This window comes from Aythya marila, assembly GCF_965140915.1.
Source record: "Aythya marila genome assembly, chromosome: 9".
Lineage (NCBI taxonomy): Eukaryota > Metazoa > Chordata > Aves > Anseriformes > Anatidae > Aythya > Aythya marila.
Genome location: NC_139050.1, coordinates 22139406 through 22155395, shown reverse-complemented (window position 1 = coordinate 22155395; position 15990 = coordinate 22139406). Strand labels below are relative to the sequence as shown.

At 42.7% G+C, this 15990-nt stretch overlaps 1 protein-coding gene across 7 annotated transcripts in view; it reads right to left on the bottom strand.

The window, feature by feature from the left end:
* Window positions 1-15990, bottom strand: part of MECOM (MDS1 and EVI1 complex locus) — a 315396-nt gene that overhangs the window by 162569 nt on the left and 136837 nt on the right. For all 7 annotated transcript variants that reach the window (XM_082767040.1, XM_082767048.1, XM_082767046.1 and 4 more), the window contains exon 2: window positions 15138-15487. In XM_082767040.1, the coding sequence (XP_082623166.1) occupies window positions 15138-15487 (350 nt within the window). The remainder of the gene's footprint in view (window positions 1-15137; window positions 15488-15990) is intronic.

Sequence of the window (15990 nt, the reverse complement as noted above, 5' to 3'; positions counted from 1 at the left end):
TACTATGATTTCCTGCTCAGGGGTGTCTTCAGGTATGTTAATTAATTTTCACGGTGGCGGTTCAGCCACAAAGCCCGAGCAGACGGACAGCTTATTGCCCCCGCAGAAAATCCACCGACAGGGAGAAGTCCTGCTGAAGCTCAATAGGGTTAGCTTTGGAGTGAAGCAGGACGGCAGCACTGGAAGGAGCTGTGGAAGGTGCCTTAGTGCCCTGCAGAGCCCACGTTGCCCTGAAATCCTTTCCAGAGCCAGCACTGGTTTCTCTGTGGAAAAGGCAGAGGCTGTGGGGAGACTTTGTCCCATCCCCTCTGGCTGCAGTGTGATTCTTTTGGTAGGAAGCACATCATTTCTATTTCATCTACACCCATCTCCGTTGCTTTGCAGAGGTGCTGGGACCAGGCTTCTGCATGCTGTTGCATCACTGGGGCTGCTGGCGTTACACCAGGCAGTGATGGGGCAGAGCTGGTCACATCTCTGTGGGAAAGGTGGGCTCTGCTGCTGGGTCCCTGGTGGAAAAGGAGCCAGGGACACAGGGCTGCCCCTGGGGGATGCACCCGAGCATCATGAGAAGGTGGCAGTATGCATCAGAAAATGTTTGCTTGTTTTTCCTTGTTGTTTTTTTGTTGTTGTTGTTGTTGTTTTTTCAAAGGTTTCTAGTTTATAATAAGGACCATGCAGATTTTTGAACCAGCTGCCTCCAAAACTTAGAGGCAAGCCTCCACTGAAGCACCTCCCCAGCACCACGGCATGTGCTTCATTCACTCTTGCATGTGTATATCTAGAAATGATCCAAGTCTTCTTAAATTTCAAAAACGATTCCCAAAGTTACCGATTAAACTTTTGCCACTGAACTAAAGTGCTCCCCCCCCCTAAAAGTGCCAAAATGGAAACAACTTTCCATTTGAGACCAGATGTCGCATCTAGAGGCAGTGCGTGCCCACATACCCTGCGTGTGTGCGTTTTCCCTTCCTTCCTTAAGCTGGGGTTTGAGATTTCAGTTATTCTGCAAACAAGACCCAGGAGACACACAATTAGACTCCCCTGGAGACTGACCCCTTATAGTGCCCACCTGTAGCCGGACCCAGATAGCATCCCAGTGCAATGAATTAGCACTCTAAGCTGATTAGAGCAGCTCTGCACAACTCTATTTTATTGACACAATGAAGAGAGGACAGAAAAGGGTCTGAAATGAGAAAATCATTTCCATGCTGACTGAATTAAAAGAACAAAAGAGCTCCTTGCAGTTGCAGCATTCAATTTGTCGGAAAAAAAGGAAGCCACTTAATGGATCACAATAGATCTGAGCAGACAGATGAAATTTAAAACTTCAGCATGAGTGCGATTACCAGCTAAACATATTCTAAATCATTTCCTCCATATGCACAATTTAGTTTGATTGTTTAGTTCTGTGTTTTGCAAAAACATCGTGCAAGATGTTATCTTCTAAGTGTCTTTGCATTTCATTTTTCAGGAGCCCGGGATGTTGTTGGGCTGCATGGCAATACATTTTGTTACAACACAAATTGCACTAAAGTGAGCCCGGCTATGTTTTCCCTTCTCTCCCGCTCTTAGCAGTGAATTAATACTTTGGCTATATGGAAACAAATAATACGAGATCATCTTATTCAAAAGTAGACTTAAATTGATTATAAAGCACATGCATTATTCTGCTCTGCTTAGAAGAGAATGAACACGCTGGAACTTGCACTCTAGAAAAATATATTGGTTTGTGCCACTATAAACAGCCTTCTCATTAAATTTAAATTTAAGCTAACAGTAATAGGACAAGAATACACACTATTAAAGGGGGTTCTGTGAATGATATATATAATTACTGGCAAAACCAATATGCGCTTTAACATTTTCAAATCAAAACCTGTTTGCCTATATAAGGCAATACACCTTTAAAATAAATCTGTGAAATAAATTGAAAACATCAGGATTTTATGTTCCCTGTCCTCTAATTATGTAAAAGTTTGAATCTGAGGCAGTTCTAATTCAGAAGTGAAAATCAGTTGCATGTGTAAAAATATTCACGTTTCCCAGAATATGTTTATATTTTCAACTTAATGAAATACTAAAACAAGAAAATACTGAGCTCAGTCCTGTGAACGCATTGGCATATAAATAACATAACTTCACTGCAGATTCCTTAAGAGTTAAATATTTAAAATTATGCAGAATAGAGTTCTTATTTTTCTGCTCAGATTTTTTAAAAACCTTTATCTTGTTACAATATTTACAAATCAAATTTCTCGGAGAAATTTGAAGTCATTCTCTTCGCCTCACTATGAATTTAGAGCATCTGAATTCAGCTAATTCATATTGATTTGCCCTACTTGACATATAGTCTTGATTTCTGAGCATGTTTCAACCAGCTCCCTTTACGTGCTTTTTCCAATTCTGTTTTCAATTTTGACAGCTTTTTTTATTTGGTTAAAATTTTTAACTATTTCTGAAATTAAAAAAAAAAAAAAAAAAAAAAAAAAAAAAAAGGAATTAAAGGAGATAGAATTGCTCCTAACCCCCCCCCCTGTTTTGAAGCTGATATCCTGCTAAGGAGAAAATCATGATGAGTGCTGGTAGGATTCACTTCTGCTGGCTGCTATTACTGATTTGACTAAGCATTTCACAGGGGTAAATACCCAAATCATTCAGGGAGTGACTGACACGGTATGACATGTGGTTAACAGCCTTACCATGAATGCTCAAGATGCACTTTGCTTTCAGAAATTTTCCTGATGCCAACGCAACCTTCAAATAGTTTAGATGATAATTTTCCTCACACTTAAAAAAAAAAAAAAAAAAAAAAGGAAAGCAAAAAAAAGAATAACAAGAACTTTTACAGCCATGTCTGCATCATTCAAAGGATTATGACTAGAAAGGTTACTGTAATCATTCCCCCCCCCCCTTTTTTTTTTCTTCAATTGATTGAGCTAAGAGTTTTCTATATAAAAAAAGGCATGTATAAAGCTTTGGGATATTTTAGCAAAATCAACGTAGTGTAACTTTGCTGACAGCTTGTCACATTTCACTGACTGTCTGTCTGGGATCCTGCGATAACATCTGCATTCACTCAGGGCAAGAGCTTACCCTAAGACAAAAAAGTGGGCCCTGCCACATAATGCTCCATCATTCTGTCAGTTCTGACATGGCATCTGAATTTTTTGAATCACTAAACACTTTTGGGACTCTGGTCCTTATTATCTTTCCTTAGTTTCTATACTCGCTCGGCAATGCTGAAAAATGTAAAATGTGCAAACAAGGTAGTGGCCGGCCCGGGCTTTTTGTCGTCTAATCCTGAGCCCCTCATTCATGCTCACTGTTAATCTCTTAAGACATTATAAAACTGTTAGACAAAGAAATGTGAATACCTCTGCTTCTCAGCAGAATGGGAGGAAACCAAGGAAAATCTGGATCATGCTAAGCTTTTCTTTTCACCACAAAAATGGTAACTTAAACCTGTTGCATCAAATTATTTATAATTCCCAACACTAAGGCCTTTTTCCTTTTTTTTTTTTTCTTTTTTTTTTTTTTTTCCAGTGCTACAGAACAAGCCTGGCCATATCGCAGGAGGGGGAAGGCTACTGCAGAATTTCCAGAGCACATCAAATGTAGTGGTTATAGAGGGGAAAAAAAAAAAAAAATTTTTTTGAGCCCATTGGGCAAATTGGTGGTTAGGCCCCGGGCCGCTGCAGGCCTGGCAGGCCGGTGGGAGGCCGCAGGGCCCCAGGCTAGGATGTGAGGTTCATGGGGCTCATGAGGAGACTGGGGCCACCAATGGACGAGATGGGGGCCCCCGATGGATGGGATGGGGGCCCCATTTCACATTAATCCAGCTCTGTTTGGAGCCGTCTGCTATTGCAGGTCATCACTTCACTCCTCCTGACTCCCACTGCTGCGGGGCATTAGCATGGGGACAAAAGCCCCTCAAGCACCTATTCTAAACCCATTCAAACGTATCATTCAAGCCCACTAAAAATCACACCCGAAATGATACTGTTGCAATCAGCTACATTTTATTCAGGAATGCTGGGGCTGAGAAACAGAAATTTGGGCTTCTGCTTGTGCAAGAAAAGCGCTTTGTTGCAGTGGGTGCTGGAAGCAGATAGTCAGCTTTTAGCGGTGGCCAAGAGGCACAAAAGTATTTGAATGCAAATGCCAAACAAGCCAAACTCACCAAGCTGAGTCCCTACCACGAGGCTTTCTTTACAAACACAGCAGTTTCTGTCGAAGTCATAATTTTCTAATAATTATTTAAATTAGCGTGAAAACGAGGTATCATTATTTTGCCTAAAACACATGTTTTATTCAGCGTAGCCTGCGTCAGCAAGAGTGAACAGACTGTGAGGGCAGAGAATGAGATGCTGCCTTGCTCAAAACAGCACCATCACATTTAAGAGATGATTTGGAAAAACCACTTCTGAAAGCAAGGAGTGGGGCCCCATGCTGGTGGGGGCCGAGCAGCTTTGCCAAGCATGAGAGCAGCGATATTTCAAGTGGGGGAAAGGCAGTGCAGGAAGGTGCAGGCAAGACTGCGTCCCTGAGAGCTGTGAAGCACCAAGCCTGTGTGGGCAGAGGGATGCTGAAATGCTGACACAAGGACAACAGGGACAGGAAAGGATGCAGCAAAAAAAAAATAAGGTACATCCAGGCACTGAAAGACATGCAGAGTCTGGTTAGCAGGGATTGTGTATATGGCCATGGCCAGTGACCTGCTGAAAGATAAAGTGAGGAAAATGAGGGTTGGGTATAAGGTGCTGAGATGGATGGGACTGGCAAAGGATGTGGTGAGGGGAACGGCTTTTGGAGAGGTTGGGTAGAAGGAAACTAAAAGGTTTATCACCAGAATGAACAAGGATCCCAGCTGGCCATGAGGTTTTGGAATGACATAGAGGATGGTAGCACGATTAAGGAGGAAAAGGAAGTTGTGCTGCCAGCAGTCAGCTGGTCTGAGGAAATGCACTTTGAGACCACAGATCTTCAAAGAAGTGAGAAAAAAAAGGCCCCTTTGCATAGTCTTAATCAGGGGAAAACTTTAAGATGTTTTCTGTCTGGAAATTATGTTTTCTTTTCTGGAAAACTGTACGATATCCTCTGTGGGGAGAAAAAAAAAAAAAAAAGTATTTCAAAGGGCAGGGCATGGAGCTGCAGCAAATTGCAGCTTTTGCTTTCTGTACTGGTTTTCAGCACCATCTTCCTCCACACACAGAAGTTTTGACAGGGTTCTTTAAGTTTTAGTATTAAGGAAGATATAAAGCTATATAAGCTGTATTTAGTTTTAGTGTTAAGGAAGATATAAAGCTGGTTTCTTTCCTCCTTGTTAAATGCTCCTTTGTGTGACTGCTCAGGTAGATATTCTAATAGGTAGATGTAGAGTTAACACCAGCATAAAAATTTAGTTTTTCCACATTCACATGCAAATTTGCCATACGCAGATTATGCAGAGGGTATCAGTAGATGATTGCTTAAAATCTGGCTCTGAAGAATATTTTCCACAAACGTGGTAGTGATGAAGCTATCACGTAACCCAACTTCCATTCTGTACAGACCAACATTTTTGCACTAAATCAGCATTACTGCCACGGTTTCAAAATACCCACTGAGATCCACCTGCTGTAAGCAACAGAAATACCATGACCACAAATCTCTTAGAAAACACGAATCTCCAGGCGTAATTTTGAATAAAACATGCATACGGCGATAGCTACACTTCTGGAAAGCCAGCTTACCACTTGAGGCATTTCAAGATGACACGGGGGCAATGAAAGTTCCTCTCCAAAATCCCAAGCAGCTACACACCAGGTCTCCAACACAGAGTTGTTGGAGCTGACAGAGAGGGAAGGCAAGCCTACTTCATACCTGTTGCCAGCACACTTCATCAAGTTAAGACTAAGAACAACAGTTTGGGAAACCCACTATACACAAGAGCCCCTTTATGCTGCAGGCTTCACCTGATGAAATATTATGCCTTTTGTGGGATCTTTTACATCTTTCCACTTTAAGTGCTGGGATTGTACTTTAAAGAAGGGCTAGTTAACATCTGTATTTCTTTTTTCCAAATTAATACTTATTGTTTGCATAGTTAATGTGATAAAATCAGTCTGGACTACGACAACCCATGCCTTCCCTCCTGTGTGTGCCACCTATCGTTCAGCTAGGAGCCAGTACTGCTGCCACGTCAATAAAACATCATATTAATACTCTCAGAAGTGAAAATACTCTATTAATCAGTTATATTTTTCTGATCCTTACTTCCAAGCAAATATGGGTCTGGACCACTCCGAAAAACATGTCTGTATCTGCAGGACCTAGCATGTAGGAGATTTTAAATTTATTTATACTTTTTTTTTTTTTAATTTTAGTGATCTCTTTATTAGACCAAAAGCCCAGATTTGAATAATACCTTTCAGTCATGTGGTGATTTAAATGCCAAACCTCAGTGCTATGTCCTCTGGAGTGCATGTGTTCATTTGGGTTAATAAGCTTCTTGCCATACGCTGCCTCCTGTCTTCATTTGCTTCTGTTTACTGATGACTGCCTCCTCATGCCCACATTTCTGCTCGTCTCTTCACTGCTTGTTGAGCCATCAAGACACACCTTTGTTTCATTTAGTATGTAATTTTCACCTCTGACCCAAGAAACTAGTCTTAGGCTTCCTGAACTTTATTGCCTGTTAATAGACTGCTGGCTCTCTTTTCAGCAGTAATAGAAATGGTGGAGAGACATTTAATTGAAAAGATGGACAAAGCTAGACCCTGAAAGGCAAAGTCACTATGGTTTAAAAAAAAAAAAAAAAAATCCAGAAATAATATGTTTGAGGAGCTTCGGATATTCTTTACAAGTTTGTGCCTCTTTACACAAATAAGAAAGACATCATTGATTTAATTATCTTCCCGGGGAACAATGGTATAATGCTCTGAATGGTGCTAAATGATTGATCTGGTAATTCATCTTCTGCTAACAACTATCTATGCATTTTGTTTCTCTCCAGTCCTCAGACTGATGACATTAACAACAATGTCACGGAGCAGTCCTGGGCTTTCATAAAACACCCACAGATGCTCTTTCCTGCCAGTATTTAAGGACACATGGTTATAATTTCGCCTCTATTTCTTTGTCATAGATTACTTTTAACTACATCTGTTCAATTAAAATAAAAAAGAAAGACACAGCTAGAGTCCATCAGCTTTATATCAAAAGTAGCCTTTTAATGAAATAGGGAGATTTAATTTTGTAAGTGTTCCAGCGAGTGAAAGATACCTCTCTGTGTTTTCAGAAGTTCTCTGTTTTGTGAATAGTTAGGGAAGGACATTATTACAGCATAAGGATATTATTGTACATGGAAAGGCATTATTAAAAATGATTTATTGCTCTGTGTTAGGAAACTTATAGGAAAAATCTGATAATATATTAAACCTGTTTATTATGGACTTCATATAATTTTTGAATAATGCAGCTTTTTCTTTTGACAAGAGCAATAAACTCTGCTGGTATAGACATGCGTTGATTATCCCAAGTCAACTGTGTTGCTTAAAGAAACATGCCCAAACAATCAGCTTTTGACAGCTGCATCTCCTGTTATTTACAATAGCCATCACAGTAATAACTCACCATTTCTATATTAATAAGGCAGTGAAATTTATTATGATGGTATTGAAAAGTTATTAAGTACTGCATCCCAAGTGACAAAGTACCACAGCACTGTCACTATCCAAAAGCAGTTGCCCATCCATCACAAAGCTTTCCAGATGGTCCTGCATCTTTATCGCTCCCAGGTTGGTGACATCACCTGTTCACCCACTCAAAATTGATGATGAAAGCAAACAGATCTATCTTACTTACATTTACCAAATCAATTTAATTTTACAGGCCGTGGCTTAGTGACATATTGACTGTTTTCCTTAATGGCATCTACTGTACTTAATGCAAAGAACTCATCTCTGAATCCTGGCTTGCATAATGTGGCATTTCATAATAAATTCTTTATAACATATTTATTTAATGGGAAGAATTATGATTGTTTGTCAGTTCTATTAGATGCAATTATTATTCTCTTCAGTTCTGTCTTTTTTATTTTTCTTTCTGATGTTGTCTGTCTTAACAGCTAAATTCAATTTACAGGCTCTGTCTTTTAAAGGGACATCTGACACGTCTTACAATGGTTTTTCTTCATATTTTGAGAATCTCACAAATCTGTTCCGATGCCAGCCTCTCTCGGCATATTTATTGCCTGCTTGGACAAGTGCTGCTGAATGTAAGTAAAATCTACCCAGGTCACATCTGAGTAAACAATAACCACTATATTTTGAATTGGAATATGAATTACTGAAACTTCCCCCCCCAGTTCTGCTCTGAAGGGGGTAACAAAACTTCCCTCTCCCCCTCCTGCTCCTGCTCTCAAATCCACTCAGCCCTTGTGGCCTCACACTGCTCCCCTCAACAGCTAATGCTGCTCCTGACTAAACTAAAAGCTCAGTGGCTTTGTGGGGAACACAGACACAGACCCATGAAGAGCTTTCTGGGGTTTTAGGCTGTGCTGTGAAACGGGCGATTTCCTGCCCCCAAGGTCAAGGACACTACAGAGCATCCACCAGCCATCGGGTAGAGAAACCATCAGAGCTACCCAACTATCCCTGCTTTATTTAAGACAAAGGTGCTGCCCAGAGTTTTTTTTTGTGAGGTTTCACAGCCGTGCCACACCAGAACCTGCTCGGCTCCTCCTGCTGCTGCTGCCACGCTGGCACTGGGGTGGCTCAGAGATTTATCAGCGCCAAGGGCAGCTGCACACCCGCCTGCTGTCACCACCCGGCCACCTCGCGAGAGGGTTGGAGTTTTCTGAGCACAGCCCCGCTGCAGGGCCACGCAGAGCTCCCCAGGTCTCGTCTCCTGCTTCCCCTGCAGTGAGAGGCACTTCACCTGAGCCGGGCAAAGCTAGGGGCTTTGTCCAAAAGCAGGGCATCACATCCTGCCAACCTTACACCATGAGGCTCTTAATCGTGTTAATAGAATAATTAAGAAGAAATGAATCATAGAACAGTAGCAGAAGGCAATGGCAGATGACTCTGTGCGTTATCCCCATGTCCTAACCTCTTCCCACCCACCTAAAACAACCCAAAGGACAAACAGATCCATTTTGTTGTCATATATATATTTGGTTAGAATTGAATGAGCGGTCCACCTGCTTGTACCTTGCTATTCAAGGACCTGATGTTTGCAGATTTATAACTACAAACTGTCCTCTGAGCAGGGACTACCTCTGCCATAACATCTAATTTAGGATGGAAATAACAGAAGAATTCAGGCTGGCAGTGTTAGGAGTACTGTAAGCAATGTCTTTTTTTGCAAGCTACTTTCCAGGGGCTTTAGCACCCTCGTGCATGCTCACCCCAGGTAAGATATATGGTATGAACTCCGTCCTATGTGGCACCGAACGCTATGTCCCTAGCAGAGAGCTTAACACAGCAGCTAAGCACATGCTTAACTCAAACACCTGGGTAATCCTTTTGATGATAAGCCCGTGCCTAAGTGCTTTATTGGATCCCAGCCAGAGTGCTCGATGCCTTGCAAAGCTGAGCTCCAAATGGGATAAAACATCACCTATGTGTTGAAGAAAAGGTAAGGATCTCGCCCCCACCTGGAGCTGCCACAAGTGGATGGTCTGTTGACCCAGGAGAGCGTGCAACCTGCAAAACCAGGCTGGCCTTGCACAGATCGGGAGAGCCCCTCCTCCCTCCATCAGAAAACAAATTATTCCTTTTTAATCTCAAATAACAGAATAACCCATACTCTTATTCCTGTTTTTGCCTCAATAGTAATTTTTCAACAATTCCTGAAATCCTTTTACTGCTGAAATATGCAAGGAGAAAACTACAGGCAAGGAATCTGCTTTATACTACATCACTTCCCAGCCACCCGGTCCAAAGTGAAATTGCTCTGCATGTTCGTGCTCTTAAGGACAATTCAAAGAAAAGCTAAAGCAAAAGTTTGGTCGATATATCAGAGCATTGATCATGAAGTGCCAGGCAAAAGGAGAAAGTTGTTATTTATTTAACAATGGAAAATACTCCATATCCCAAAGAAAAATATTCAGAAGCAATGAAGACGTTGTTCCTTTCACTTTTCTGTTTTGCAGAAGACACAATTACTGTTCCAGCACCGTGTGACTCCGCTAACTATAGGGAAGTTATTTCCCTCTGCGCTAGCACTGTTTATTAAGAATAGCTTAACAGGAGTTTTAAGATGTGTGAATCTCATGCCCAGTTATTTGAAAGCAGCATCTTTTTGTCCTGTTTTTAGAAAAAGAGCCAGATGCTGCTTTCAACAATCTGACACGGGTTTTCCAGAGGAGCACGCAAAAATGATAAGAGATACACCAAGAGGAATGAGCCGGTAACTCTCACCAAATGCACTGAAAATCTTTGGATGCTGAAAGCAGTGGGGAAAACAAATTATTGTTTAGGTACAACAACATGGTTCTGGGAGCATCCACTTTACATTCCAGTTTTAAAAGCCTATGCCCTCATGATTTGTAAATTACTACTTACTTTTCATAAAGATACCAAAAAACCCACACTCTAAATACACGTACTTTTAAATTAAAAAATATTTCAAATGAAAGCCAAAGAGTGAAGAACAGAAATCTAAACTAAAAATCGCACTTCCTCTGGTCCTCATTGACCTTTGCTCCAGATCAGATTTTAGGAAGCTGCCCAGATTTCCCTGAAGATGCACATCAGAAAAGAGAGGTAAACAAATAGCCTCCTAATTTCCATTTAGAAGTCATAGCCTCAACTCAAACATCCTCTAACAAATCTGTGATGCTTTTCAGCCTCTCTGTCATGAACGGAAAATATACTCTGCTCTATAAACAGATTATATGATGCTTTATAAAGCTCTAAATTATTTCCACTTCTACGACAAGTTTGATTTATTAAAGTTTACTGCTCCTGTTTCTACCTTCCTAATAAAGAAGTCAAAGTCTAGGATAAAAAGGCCTGCAAAGATATTGTCCATATGAAAGAGATTTTTTAGAGTTTGCTATAGCAGTGAGAGACCTGGATTTGAATATTCAGCATACTCTAGGAGATGCTGCTGGGAGATAGGTGCACTGGCTTTGGTGACCTCTTTAAAGCCTTGCTTTGAAATACTCTCCAAGCTGTTTTTCATAGCAGGGCATGAACTATGATGAAATCACTAAATTTGTGTTTTCTTGCTTTTGTTTAAAAAATTACTGCCTTCCCTTAAAAGCTTGTTTTCCTTGTTGATTAAGCAGCAGTCAATTCTCCCTTCTCAAACAATCCCTGAGAAACAGCCCGCCAGCCCCCTCAGATATTGGGGCTGCTGGCAAATACTAAAACCCCGGTGACAAACTGCAAAAAAGCTTGACCTTTCCCCCGTCCGGTGACCCCGGGTTCGATTTGTGCTTTAGCTACCCAATACCTGATTAGATAATGCTTTGCTCTAGGCCCACAAAATGAGATAAAATTCAAATTTATGGCTTTTCATTTAAACCGGTCCATAGCACTCTAATCATGACCCAAGCACAACTATATCACAACAAATTCTCTTTGTCCCGCAGCGTGTTTTATGGCTGAAGTGTATAAATGGACACAATGGACATTGTTTTCTCAGACTTGCTCTGATGAAACTCTGCAGCGATGCCATAGGAAGCCTGGCTACAGGGGGACACAGGAACAGACCCCACAAATTCCTCAGCTTGCTGCAGCAAATTTTTCTACACCAGCTGCCTGGCTGCAGAAGTGAATAGCAGCACTGCCTCCAGATTCCTCTGCCCTCCCAGGCACCGCATGCTGACCCTGGGGACCTACTCAGGTGGAATATAGCCACAAGCATCAGAAGCTAGAAGTATCCCGAAGCTGGAAATGCCCAGCACTAAGAAAATCTTTTTGCAGGGGCATTTAGCATAGTATTTCATAGAAATGCCCTTTCCCAAAATGTAGATACCATCCACATTTGTGTGTGGCTATAAACTCCTCCCTGTGATCTGCATGTAGGTTTTTGAATTGAAAGGCTCTAGGTTACTGAGCAATCCTAAACAGTCGGGGTGGGGAAGCAAATCAGCAATATAAAAGCATCTGAAATTTGAAAGGAAGTTGCTCAGCATTCCTCTGAAAATATTTGAATACGGTTATACTGTTTTCTTAAAAAGAGATTCCTTCAACATCTCTGAAAGTCAAGTGTTTCACCCTGAACTCAGAGAAATGGGTATAAATTGGGAAGACAGACTTCTCAATAACTTAACCATGCTTACAGCAGTAGCCGGGGAATCTATTAAAGAAAATTAAATAAATACACAAAAATAAGCAATGTTGCATCATTCTGAGTGATGTACACGTGAGGGGAAGGCAGGACACAGAAAAATGCTCTTTTTGGCCTGTGGATCCATCAGTTAGAGCAGACTAAGGGACTGCCTCTCCGAGCTTTTCATACCCACCAGCAGCAGCTTCAGGGCAGGCAGCCACCGCCACCATCAGCCAAAATTGTGCTCCACCTCCTCCCGAAGCCACCAGCCACAGATTACCTTTCCAGCACCACGCACTACCCCAGGAGATGCGGAGAATCAATCACAAAAGGATGTCGTGATAGTTGCTACCTTGATGCCAACCACTAGGCAAGCACCAGCATGGGAAATAAATATTTGAAAACTTCTCGTGCTACAAAGTCACTTAAACCCACAGTCAGAACCATACAGAAACTTTGGCTCCATCCTTCCTCTGCTGAAAATAATAAGGAATTTTTACCTTGACACACCAAGAGCAGACCGAATCCCCTGTGCCTGGTTGCTCGCTGACTTATTGGCACCTGGCAGAAGAAATGCCCCGTTTCCCAAAAGTGCCCATGCGGGCAGACAAAATGACACCAGAAGAGTTTTCGTTCCCCAGGTTGTACTGAACCATGGCTAAACGATACCTTTTCCCTTGCCATCCCATGATTTCTGTGACTTTCCCAGAGCCCCCACACCATTAAGTTCCTCTCTCCCTTTTTTCTACCAGGGCACAGGTCCAAGAGATGCTGGTTTCCAGAGCAGCGTGATGGTGGGCACCTGTGCTGGGACAGAGGTAAGGTCTTCTCCTGCTCTACCACATCCCCCCAATGCCCTTTAGCCTTAACCTTCACTGTTCACCATTTCCCTTTTTGTATAAACTCTGGTAACCAGCATTTCTTTGCCTCCCTTCCATTCCAATAAACGTACTTAACCCACTTGTTGGAAAAATATTCAGTGTCAGGCTCCCCCGAGCACTGCAGAGCACTTATGGACGAGTGGCCAAATTGCAGAGGGAGCCTGGCTGTTGATTTTGTGTGATTTTCCTCCAGCACTTTTCAATAGCTTCTCCCCAGCTGTCCCAAACACGTAACGCTGTTCGAAAGGCACGAGTCCTGCCGTGTGAAAGGGATCCAAAGCCGCCAGCTGGGCTTCCAACAGCATCAAGATACGCACTTCTTGTTTGGATTCAGTAGGCTCCAAAGTCTTAAATATTTGAACCAGCAGAACTACCATCTACTATTGCAGTATATTATCAATACCCAAGGGTGTGGATATAAAGACAGTTTTTCTTTGATTCTTTGGGGGTGGGGGAGCAACCTGAACTGCACCACCCAAAAATCCAGCCCCAGATGCATAAATTTTGACGTGTTAAACCTGCAAGTACAGCTGTGCCTCGGCAGTTTGGTGCCAGTTTTTGATATCAATACCTGAGCTGAATTGTGGTGTGGTTAAAAGTCAGCTTTTATGGTTTCCTGGTGCCGTGGTCAAAAAATAAAGATTTCTCACCAGCAATTACATTGCATCAGGGTCTGTTAACTTGATAGAGTGCCGCAAAGTCTATAATTTCTGCTGACACTATTCTGTCATATTGTCACCGCTCTCAAAAGTGTTTAAACAACTGGATGGGACGTCTGGAATGAACTCACCGAGTATTTATTGACAGTTAAGAGCAAACCAAATGTTTATTATCCACTATATCTGTGAGGCTCTGCTCCACGGAGAAACTCTGTTTTCCTGGGAAAATGAAACTCCCATTCACTCTGAGGTCAGCCGCAGCCCTGCAGAGCCGCACAAACCCAACACTTCTCCCCTAATCAGAAACCAAAGGGAGAATACAGATGGCAAGCTGAGATTGTACTCTATTTCTACAGCACATTGTTAAAGCTACAAATAAAACTACGCAAGAGTGCTTCTTACATTGCATTATAGCCTCCTTGGGGCTTGACTGACCCACCCTAACACAACCGACCTCACTGCTTTAGGTCTACAGCCCCACAAGCCACCAGGGATATCATTTAGTGAGAGGTATAAGAGGAAAGTTCCTTCACACTGCCACGAAGGCAAAAATTCAGCAGGACCACTGCCCTATGATATCATGGCAGGGAAAACGTGTAGCCCTCAAAGGCAGGAAATGCGAGGGACAACCTCAGTACTCGTCTTCAGCTCCACAGAAAGCAAAATTTCTCAGAGCATCTGCAGAAGTAACACGATCCACAACGTCCCCATGTGTGCTCTGCTTCTGACACTAGCATCCAAACACTCTTTCACTGAGTGAATGGCAAAATTCCCATTGATTTAAATAGAGGCAAGATCAAACCCCCAGCCTTCAAAGCCCCCAAATAGCACGAGGCTGCAATAGCAATTTAGTGACACCATCCTAGATTTCAGGGCTTTACTAATTACTGTCACCAGTTGTGATGCACAGCACTGAAAGCAGCACCCAGTTTCTTTTCAGATACATCGTGCAGAGTCGCCTGCAGGTCCCTCACCCCCAGCCACACGGCAGGGCTGCTCGTGAACAGGCTGAGAATGGCACAGAAATGTTCCGATAACACAGCTTCTGCCTCTCCTTCCCAGAAAGGGAGGTCACCTGCCAATACCCACCCACACACATTTCATGCATGAAGAGCAACAATAACTCCTGCTTTTTTTTTTTTCCTTTCCTTTTTTTTTTTTTTTTCCTTAACTTTCATTTTCATCCAGAAAGCACAGCAAGGCCACGAAGCAGTCTGAGTGCGCACAAATATTCCCTGGCTGCTGCAGGATAGGACTCAAATTCTGCAAATACCTCTGCGTTTATAGACATTCAAGAGAGTTCAACAGACCGAAAGAATGCAAAGTGTCTTACCTCCCAACCGTAACTGGGATCTTTAAGGTGTGGCCGCTGCTCTCCCACAAAAGGGCCGAACTTTTCCCCGGCTTCGATCTTCCTTTTGGTCCATATCCCTAATCCCGCTCCAGGAATGTTGGATTCTCGGAGCTCGAACTCTGAAGGAATGGGAATGTCATCGGGAATGTATATGGGAGCCTTGTAAGGAGAGCTCTCCTTTGGCGTGAAGGCTTCGCTGGAGGTTGCTGGAGATGAGGGCTCCTGAATGCTGACGGACGTCGGACACTGGGTGTTCGTGGCCTCGCCATCAGCGTCTGGCCCTTCCTCCAAGGGAAGCTCGGGAAAGCTTTCATACAGACATTCATCACCTGAAAGAGAAAGCCAAACAGTAGGGTTGGAAACGTCCTGACAGCTTTTGCATATGAAACTCCTCCATGGAATGGAGAGGCCGGTTCGGTAGGCGGGTGGCACCCTCATCCATCACCGGGCCGAGGAGCGGAGCCTTCTCCCCACTGCAGGCCTGGGGGTGCACGACGTTTCCCAGCGCTCCTGACATCAAAAGTGGTTTACATCACGGAGCACAAGTGAGGGAATTACATACAGATGTATTTGTAGGCACACCCTACTGTCCAATCTGGTCCAGATACAGCGCGTTGTGTTGCATACCCTTTGAAATTGCAACTGAAAGCCAGCATTATAGGTTACAAGTGAAATCTAAGTGAGCTGAAAGGCAGGAAAGCTTTACTGGTCTTTCAGAGAGACAGCTTGAACCTAAAGTAGCCAAAATTAAGTTTGATGGCCTCCAATTAGTCTTTGGAGGAAAGGATCCAGCCTACCACATAACTATTGGCAAGACCTTCAGCTGATGTAA